The 10,415-nt window shown below is 33.3% G+C and overlaps 1 protein-coding gene and 1 long non-coding RNA gene across 2 annotated transcripts; both read left to right on the top strand.

The window, feature by feature from the left end:
- The first annotated feature begins 4,006 nt into the window (after positions 1–4,006).
- LOC147404743 (plant UBX domain-containing protein 8-like) lies at positions 4,007–5,561 on the top strand. The gene is made up of 4 exons (XM_086437899.1): positions 4,007–4,791; positions 4,884–4,967; positions 5,057–5,175; positions 5,258–5,561. Exons 1-4 carry the CDS (start codon positions 4,216–4,218, stop codon positions 5,559–5,561), a joined length of 1,083 nt encoding a protein of 360 aa, XP_086294025.1. The 5' UTR covers positions 4,007–4,215.
- A 1,331-nt stretch (positions 5,562–6,892) lies between these two features.
- LOC147404742 (uncharacterized) lies at positions 6,893–8,418 on the top strand. The gene is made up of 2 exons (XR_015177249.1): positions 6,893–7,458; positions 8,164–8,418. It is a non-coding gene; the product is annotated as an uncharacterized LOC147404742 (long non-coding RNA).
- Positions 8,419–10,415: the final 1,997 nt, after the last annotated feature.

Genomic DNA, 10,415 nt, shown 5'->3' with positions numbered 1-10,415 from the left:
GTCAATAACCTCTGCTTTCTCGTTTAAAGGTTGAATAAGACATTTATTTTCTGTAGACACCCCTTTTTCGTATTTGCCTGATTAATCAACTTGTCAATCCGATCACGACTATTCCCAATGATAGATGTTTATTCCAATACTCTATTTGGTTACCAGATGTGTTTCAGAGATTCGGATGAAGTATCTCAACCTAACAAAACTATAAAAATCGCGTTACGCTAGGAAAATTGATCTCAAAAACATATAAATCATCATCTTGCAGACAAAAAGAAACTTTACGATAAAAATCGCTAAAAAATGATCAAATTATCAAAATACCCCTAACATCAAAACATCCTTACAGCCCACAGTACGCTTAAGAAAATTCTTTCAAACTCATAAAACAACAAATCGAAATCAAATAAACCATTTCACCAATTTTTACAAAATTTGACAAAATTACGAAAATGCCCCTCATAAAGTTCACAATCATTTCGCATAATTTTTTTTATAAATGACACAAACCAATATTTCCATTGAATTCCTTATGAAAAATCGATTCCAAAACATCTTGGAACATTGAAAAATGACTTAAAACACAAAATTCTTCTTTAGGGGCAAAATGATAATTTTACAATTTTAATAATTAAAAATTCTGAAATTAATAATTAAAATATTTATTGATGTAAAGTAAAATCTTAATTAAAATTAAAGTCAATCAAGTGAGACTTAAATCAAAATCCTAAAATCTAGTCAATCAAGTGAGACTTTACTCAAAACCCTAATCAATCTAATAAGACCAAAGTCAAAACCCTAATAGAATTTTAATTAAACTCTAAAACTATCTAAAAGAAACATAATTAAACTCTTAAACTATCTAAAAGAATTCTAATTAAACTCTAAAACTATCTAAAAGAAGAAACATAATTAAACTCTAAAACTATCTAAAAGAAACATAATCTAACTCTAACTCTATCTAAAAGCTCTTTAAAAAATCTATAAATGGGGGTCTCCACATCCTAATCTCGTATCCAAGAGAAAATCTTAGAAAAAATAGGTCAATGAGGCTCTATAACCTTCTCAAAACCCTAATTTTGAAGTCCTAACCCCTTACTTATCATCCAACCCCCAACGTTTGCTCAAAAAACACCTAGAAAACCTTCAAAAATACCAAGAAATCCATCAAAAATTAGGAAGCACTTAGATCTAAGGAGAATATACTGCATCTTGGAGACCCGAAGTGGATCCAGTAACGGAAACGAAGCAAGGAATCTCTCTGCCAGCTCTGAGGGAACAATCGTTGTGATCATCTAGGTATTTTTCATTCTTATTTTTTTTTATTATTTATTCAGGTCTTTTAGCAATGTAATCTTATTTTGAAAAAGTAGAGACCTGCGTTTGCCAGGCGGGATTGGTGCCTAATACCTTTTAAACCCGTAACATGATTCCCGGACCCGTATTTTCTTTCGTAGATTAGTGTTATTTACCTTTTAGAGTCAATGTTCGGTTCCTAGACCGTAATAATTATGTGGCGACTCCCAAACCTTGAAAATCAAAAGTGGATCCACATCCCCGCGGATTGAGATCGCTTTTAGTGGTGACTCTGCTGGGGATTATGGTGGATCAAACTTGAAAAGCCTCAAGTATGGGAACATTGCCAAATCGACCTAGTTTTATTTATTTATTTATTTAGTTTGGTTTATTTTATTTGTTTATTTATTTATTTTTATTTTTGTGGCTTGATTGTGGATTGTTTATTTGAATTTTGAGGATTGTATTTTTGTTTTTGATCCAATTAAGGGTCACTTTTTGATGAACCTAAAGAATGAAATATACAAATTAACATATAAATTGAGGATGGAATCATGGTGATTGGGATGAGAGTCATGGATTTTACCTTTTTTTTTTTTTAAATTTTGGATGAAAATTTTTTAGCACGTTACTATGCATGGTTGGCGAGTTGTGAAAATAAATTATTTGTGAGTGATGCATTAAGAAACAAAAAAAAAGTGTCGTTTTAAATGTTTTTCGTGATGAGGAGATAATTCCAAAAAAAAAAATCGTAAATTTTTTTTTTACATGGTATACCATTAGCAGAAGTCCGTTTTTGCTGTTTTCTATCTTCTTCTCCACAAAGAAGATGACGGAAATCAGCAAATAGAGAGAGACATTTCTCTCTCTCTCTCTCTCCATCCTAAATCTTTGATAGAAAATCTAGGAAGGGAGAGAACAAGAAGATGACCTTCGATCCAAACCAATTTTTTTTAACTCTCATTGATGAACACAAGAACCAACTCCAACCCTTATCTAGTGCCGTGCAAGAAGAACCCAATCTTGTCCATCAACGTCTCTAGATTTCCTAAAATCCTCAATCTTCAATGGATTTTTCTCATTCTTCAAGGGTTAAGAATGGATCTTTTAAAATGTTGAGATCACAGTGATTTTGGGGGACAAGGTCTTGCTGGAATTCAAGCATTTTTGGGGGATTTTAGAATCCTATTTGTTCTAAAATGGGCAATGTGAGGAGCTGTGTACAGCCATCGATTAAGTATGGTTGTTTATCCACTTGATGATTCTAGATTTCTTTATTTGATGTAGTTTTTGTGTTTAGTGGTTTATGTTGATTGCTAGTTCTACTCACATTCTACAAATACCGAATACATACTGGGGAAAAGTTTGGGTGGTGACAGTTCTTTTTAAAAAAAAATAAAAACAACTTGCTGCCAACATGTATAAGGACAAAATTTTTGAGTTATGTGTTGTTGACAGCAACATATTTGAAAAATAATTTGTATGTTGTGGCTGCAACATAAAAAAATAAAATAAAATATCTGAGTTTGTGTTGCTAGTAGGAATACACATACAAATTTTTTTTTCAGGTGTTGTTGTGTTGGCAACATTTTGTGGGAGGCAAAAAAAAATATGTGAATTGCTGTGCTGGAATAACAACATTGAAAAAAAAATGTTGGTAAAATCCTATGCTGAAATTGTGAGTTGCGTGGTGTATGCCATGTGTTGGGAGGCAGCAACATAATTTTTTTTTTGTGAATTGCTATGCTGGAATTGTGAGTTGTGTTGGGATAGCAACATTGAAAAAAAAAATGTTGGGGAAATGCTGTGCTGAAATTGTGAGTTACGTGGTGTATGCCATGTGTTGGGGCAGCAACATAAAAAAAAAAAAAATTGAATTGCTATGCTGGAATTGTGAGTTGTGTTGGGACAATAACATTGAAAAAATGTTGGTGAAATGCTGTGCTAAAGTTGTGAGTTGCATGGTGTATGCCATGTCTTGTGGGCAGCTGATGAGACTATCGTTGTTCTTCTCACCGGAGTTAATAATAATCTTACTTTTACCTTACTTGTGGGGCAAGTAGGGGATCGAACCCAAGAGAAAGGAGGAATAGAGTTAAGTTAAGAAAATAAAATTCAAATTAACTAAAAGGAATTAAAACTATTTTTCTTTGTATTTTTGAACTTATAAGAAAATGTAAAATTACTAGAAATTAAACTAAAGTAGATGAAATTAAAAGCAAGTAAACTTATGAAATTAAAATACCATTGGAGGTAGATCTACCTAGAACATGTTGATGAGCAATTCCTAGTTTCTAGCCTTTTTATAACTCAATCGGAAGGGCTTGGTATTAGCTCCTTAGATCGGAAAGTTTTGCAAATAAAATGAAATGAGGGAACATAAACAAAGTAGAATTCTTTGAAAACTTCTTACTACTAATTATCTAATTTAAGCATACTTTATCTTGATCTAATCTAAGCATAAAGTATCTATATTAAGAATAAAAGGTGCAAGAAACTTAAAGAGAATTGATATTTGGTTCGGCTATCCGTCATTAAATACGAAGATGCTCTTAGCATGTCTTGGTTCTTACAAAACCTAGTTTTTTCTTAAAAATATCTCCTATTCTCTGACACATCAGGCTTTAACCGGTAATTTTATGAACAGTTGTCTCAGTCATTTGTTTTAAGCTAGCCATCTGCTTCTGATTACCCATTAAAAAAAAATATTCTTATCTGTTTCCTGATAAGCTTTACATCTGACCTGTAATCAGGACCATGGTGGTGATCTTAATGAAGCTGTGAATGCACATTTCACTGAAGTAGATAGAAACATGTGTGCAACTTTTCTTTAGTTTTTTTTTCCTCTAAATTTCTTGAATTTACATTGAGTTACACCTTGCATTTGTGAGAGTTTAATTATTATTTTTGTTTTTAACTAATGTTATGTCCCTATTCATGTTCCCATTGTCTAGCACACACTCAACATCTATTCAAGTCCCTCAAGATGATTTCATGGTTATAGATGATGATCCAATTCAAGTGGAATCCATTGGACCTCCTTTACCGCTACTATCCAATGGTCAGAACTTGAATCCAGTTTCACTCCTTGACCCAAATTTTCGTGGAAGTTTCTTTGAAGGAAGAGGTGCTGCTGAGTTTACTAGTGAAGTGCCAATGGTGACACATCCTAGAGAGGTGAGGGCAATCCCCATAGATTTCAAGGATGGGAACAGCCAATCTAGTCATTCTGGACCTGGGCCTACCACCGAGGATGTCTCTAGGTATGCATTTGCACATGGTCCTGAAATTCATGCGAATGTCATAGTTGTTGATGAAGAGGACGAAGGTATTCCAACTGATCCCAATGCCCATTCTTCTGGTCAGAATGATGGTTTTTCGGGTGGAATTCTTCATGAGAGACACTTTAGACCAAGTGCTGAAGTACATAATGTGCCTAACAACGAGAATGATATAGAAGAAGAAATTATCCAAGTTGCCATCGAGGCTTCAAAGCGAGAGGTTGGACATCGACATTGTGCTCAATTTCTTCAATTTGGTATTGTTGATGCTATGGATCCCTTATATCTTGACCCATTTTCATTTTAATTTAGGACTCATCTGCTCCCCTCCTTCAGCAAAGGCAATCTTACTCAGAAGATACTGACTTTGCACATGCCGTCTCATTGTCCTTGAAGGTTTTTGAATCTTTCCATTTGTTTTAGTTTTTGGGTTTTCTTATTTTCCTATTTATTATTATTACTTTTTTATCATGAACCGAGTTTAGACTGCAGAGCAAGATAAAGCAATGCGTGAGCAGGGTGGGTTGGTTGGAACAGCAGAAACGGGTGTTCTCCATTCATCTGATGTGGTAGAATTGGGAAAAGTGACAACGGAAAACGAAAGGTATATATCTTTTGTTGCTGTTCAAGTCTATGATATATGTACAAAATCATGATATTTTATTTATTTTTTGTTCCTGGTGAAGGCAAGGAATTGTTTCTTTTAGCAGGGGAACTTCAAGTCATTTGGATTTGGAGGCAGGAAGCACATCCGTCCATGATGAAGCTGAAGTTGTAGAAGAGGAGCCATTAGTGAGGCAGAGATCAAGAAGCGTTTCTTTTGAATCTGTGGAGTCCGACAAATATGCTGAAGAAATGGAAGATAGTCCACCATCAAGCCCTGGACCACGTGATATTGGTACTCATCCCCGACGTAACAGAGATGCTTTCCATTCTGATGAGGTATCATCCATCAATAAACAATACATTAACAGTAATCTCAAGTCTTAACTTGCAATATCAAATCATAAATGATCAAGCTTAGTGAACTTATTGCTTTTTTATTATTTTTATTTTGTGGGAATTTTTTATTTATTAAGGTAAATCAAAAGAGGTCGAGAAGACCTATTGATAAAAGAAATAAAAACAAAAGTAACAATAAATCCTAAAAGAACAACACTTTAAAACTCTAAAAGGACTTCGTGCCAAGGATAATTTCTCTAGAAGCAATATGGTAGCCCTGGCCAATCCCACAAGTCAAGTCAAAAAATAAACCACCCCCCCTCCAAATCTATAATTATACGACCTTCTACTGACAACATCATACATAGAGAAGCTCATGAAGATTCTTCTTAGTGGTATCATTTACATGGACCTCTATGCAATCTTTGATGTGTTGAGATTTGCAAACATTGCTATAGTGGAAAATACAAATACATCATGTTATCATTCACGTTCTTCTGTAGTGGAAAATACAAATACATCATGTTATGATTCACGTTCTTCTGCAGTGGAAAATACAAATAAATCATCAAAGAAGTAGATAAAACTTATAAATTTCATAAAACAAAGAAAAGGAACATAAGTTGTCCTTAAAGTACATCCATGATGGTCTCTTTCTTTCGGCATTCGTGTTGATGATCATTAAATAAGCTGAAAGCTGAAATTTAACCATTTCAAAGCAATGGTTGGGTGTAACTAGTTCCAACAGTTGGCTTTTATCTTTAAAATAGGATGGTCTCAGCATTTTCTTTGTTAATTAAGGAAGCATGAATAGTATATTTTGTTCGAGTTCATTTTTATATGTGCCTTTGATACAATGTAAGTTTGTGTTTCTGTGCAACTTACATCATTCTTTTTTATTTACATATAGTTTTTCTTCTCCTGTTTTGGTTATTAATTCTTTGGTTGCTATATTTACATATATCAGATAGTACCATACCTTAATCTCTCTAACAAATAGATGTCAAGTTTGCTAAGGAAGTAGCACTAGTTTAAATCTTTGTTCTACTACTTTTGTATGACAATTTTGTCTCTTAACTTATCATTGGACTTAGAAGGAGATGACAATGCAAGTGCCAATTCAGGGCCTTTCCTTTGGGAATGATATATGTTCTTGCTAAACCCAATTACTGTAATTCCTCTTTATTTCAACTCTTTTGGGTGCATTGGATTAGAACACATCAATGCTTATTTGATCTCCTTATTTAAGCTTAAAACCCACTTCCAAGAGAAAAAAAAATCTGAGGAAGTGTTTGAAAAATATGTCGCAAGACAAGTTGCTGCACTTGTTTTGTGCCATACAAGGGAATTAGCTTACCAGGTTGTTTATTACGTGGATCTTCATTTGGCGCTTATCATTTCTAGGTGTTTTGTCAATAGATTTGTTGGAATTAAGTTGTAATTAGTTGGCTTTTATGGTGTGAAGCACAGATAGTTCTCTCCATTAACTTTTGGCTCTGTTTTTCTATTTGTGTTTCAGCCAGGTAGTAATGTGCTTCTAGGAGATGGAGAATTTTTGTTAATATTTGTTGTATGAATGTCAGATTTCAGTTAGTTTGCCATTGTGAACTATTTGAAAAGGGGTGGAAATTTTATGATGTGTCGAGGTTTTGGGAATGGTTGGAACTTGTAACTTCTCTCTATGTATGCCCTGACTTCATGCAGGGGATGGGTTGGTCAGGCACTTGCTTTGCTTCTTCTCTTTATTGCAATCTTTATGCTGCTTACACGATGGTGTAACCAAGGCAGGCCTATAGATGCCGTCAAGGTAGCAGTCTATCGAATGAATAAGATGGAACAGATTTTGGTAGTTCAGAATGCAATTTTCCAAGTTGAGGAGACTGTCTAGAATGGGAACATCATTCTCCTCAAATTGAAAGGCTTATTCTTGTCGGTTTTCCCTCAGGTATTGCTCTCTTTTCTTTGCCATTGGTAGCTTCTGTAGCTTTTATACTTTAGAAGCATTCTATAGCTCAACGTTCATGTTCTTATGTAGAACAAGAATGTTGAGCAATTGGTGCGAGGCAACTACCTATGATGATGGATTGCATTGGACATTGAGCTACTGTTCTTTTGGATGGCTCATAGCCAAAAATCAATTTTAGCTTCAGGTTTAACAGATGGGTTCACGGCTAGCCAGTTTGTAGAGTAGGTATAAAATTTGTTTACTGGTGTTTACTTCATTGTTTTCCTATTCAAATGTTATTTACCATGTGTTAGAAGAACCTCTTTACTTAATTGATTCTACTTAATTGGATTCCTCATTTTTGTTAAAGTAGAACAATTACAAGGTTTTAAATAAATGTGTTGGATAGAATGCTCCTCGTTTGGATTCCTCATTTTTTAAAGTAGGCTTCTCATTTTTTGTATTCTACTTATTTTTTATGAGTTTAAATAAACCTTGTAATTGTACTTTATGAGTTTTTTTTTATTACTATATTTGAATGTTAGTTTGTTTATTTGGAATACCAGTTTTTGCCATTTTGCAAATACAAAAATGATCCAGAGATCTTGGCCATGACCAATCTGATAGCCGCATATCAACGGAACGTGATATGTTCTTCTATTACTTTGGGTTGATATCTTGATATACCAAATCTTTTTCGTGTAGGTATGAGAGCGCTATTAGGATTTCTTTCAGAACAGTAGCAATGTGGGGGAAATCCAAACCTTGAGGAAAATAAGAGGATGTGATAGAGCAGTGAGAGTTAGAAGAGATCAATGGCATCACGACCATTTGCTTCTAACTGTGTTTTATTTCTAAACAATTTTGTGACATAATTTCATTTGTAACTGTCCAATTGCTTCAATTAGAGCTTGTTTAGTAATGAAATTTCAATATATAATATGAATTTTGAGTTGTTTACTTTAATTTGGAGCTTGTTTTATGATTTTTGTTTTGTTTGTTATTTTTCTGATTTTTTATTATTATTATTTCATTTATTGTGATTGGTGAATTAGATGACCGTCTTATTGTTTGTTAAATCTAAATATTCGACGGTCATATTTTATGGAAAATTTTTTTTTGAAGCACATTCCACAAGAAAATATTTGATAGTCTAGGGTGGTCAAAAAAAAAAAAAATTCTACAAGAGAATATTTGATGAGAGAGTCCGTCAAATTTCTCAAAATTTGACGGGCTAAGACCGTCAAATATGGGCTTTTTTCACATAGTGGATCACTATGAATTCTTAAAATTGAGTTCAATCAATGGATTGCGATCAATTCTTGAATACGTCTTCATGATGAAAAATATGTTGATGATTATATAATTCATTGTACCAAACTAAATAAATTAAAACAGAATGAACAACCTTGAAACATTAGGATGAATGACCTCTATTAAGCCTTAAAAGAGACTTCATGTAGGCTCCATGGTGGATTCTATTGTTTTAGATGGTTTCAATACATATCCATTATAAACTTAATCATTGGGTCTCGAACATTCATGAGTTCACATTTCTTATTTTAAAATTGAAATGATTGAACGATATAGTCTCATGATGCTAAGAGACTTGTATTACCTATTCAAGGAAACATCAAATGTAATGTCTTAGAAATTCATTGTGTATCTCGAGAAATTTTATGTAATGATTAAATTTGGTCACTTAGAAGTAATTTTTTTAGGAAATGATTCTTAAAAATTCGAGAACACCATTAGGTTCATATCGAAATACCCAAAATAAACTATAAGTTTGTGAAAACCGGAGCCTAGGACATAAACTTTTGAACAAAATAAAACAAATTCGAAAATGACCCTTTTGTTTTTGGATTACTATAAATACTAAAGTTAGAGAAAATTTACATAATTTTTAATCTCTTCTCGATATTAAAATCATAATCCTAGCCTCTTTAGAACTAGAAGCTTTAATTCAAAGACTGTATAGTGAGATTCAAGACTCGATGAAAGATAATAAAAGTTTTGTCTCGTCGAAGACTTCACATTGATCCAAGAAAAATGCATTCTGGTCGAAAAGGAACTATCCAGGTCGAATAAAAGTGATCATTTGGAGTCGATCCTTCGTTGAAAATGTAATGACATATGATCTCTTCCCTTCTACCCTCTAGTTATACAATTTTTTTGTAAAAATTCACTTTTTACCTATAGATCTTATTTTTAAAGATTGAAACAAGTTCGTTTTTATAATTTTTATAATTATATTTTATTTGACAAATTTTAGAAAAGATTTGGATAAATTTGAGCAAAATTGAAGACACTACTAGAAAAGAGACTTATACTGACGGTTACATCCGTCACTAAATCGACACAAGTCCGTCGCAGAATATTATACCGACAGATAGGTTTTTCGTCGGAGTTGGTCGCGACGGTATTTGTTTTAGTGACGACATAATAAAATAACCGTCGTTGTATCCCTTATTTTCCAGAAAAAATTTAGTGCGGAAATTTGTTTTTCATCAGTCATATACTAGATGTAATCGTCATCATCATCATTAATGAAGCCTTGATCATCACTGACATATCCTTCGACAAGTACTCCTTGGATATCGTTCCTATTCCAAGTGATAACATCATCATTTGTATCAATTGTATTTTGATGCAACCCTGGCTCATTATCTTGGAAAGGTTCTGCTACTACATCATCTTTCAGCTTCATATTGTATAAGTCTCGTAGTTATGTATTTATTGCAACACGCCAATCACAATGGGTGTTGTCTTTTATATAAAAAACTTGTTGTGCTTGATTTGCAAGAATGTACGGTTCGTTGGTGGCAAAGGTCCGTGTAACATCACACACTTGAAACCATATTTATCTTACTTAAATCCCCCAAGGTTTATGAAATCCCATTAATGACATTTGAATAGTATGACTCAATTCCCACCTGGATACTTCAGCTCTAAAA

This window comes from Akebia trifoliata, chromosome 4, assembly GCF_017979445.1.
Source record: "Akebia trifoliata isolate Shusen 1 chromosome 4, ASM1797944v1, whole genome shotgun sequence".
NCBI classification, from domain to species: domain Eukaryota; kingdom Viridiplantae; phylum Streptophyta; class Magnoliopsida; order Ranunculales; family Lardizabalaceae; genus Akebia; species Akebia trifoliata.
This window is presented reverse-complemented; position numbering and strand designations above follow the sequence as displayed.

Excerpts from the sequence above, each read along its gene's own strand:
- LOC147404743 (XM_086437899.1), top strand. The coding sequence starts at position 4,216 with ATGTCCCTATTCATGTTCCCATTGTCTAGCACACACTCAACATCTATT. Across the intron at positions 4,792-4,883 it reads TCGAGGCTTCAAAGCGAGAG|GACTCATCTGCTCCCCTCCT; the intron begins GTTGGACATCGA and ends ATTTTAATTTAG. Across the intron at positions 5,176-5,257 it reads GTGACAACGGAAAACGAAAG|GCAAGGAATTGTTTCTTTTA; the intron begins GTATATATCTTT and ends TTCCTGGTGAAG.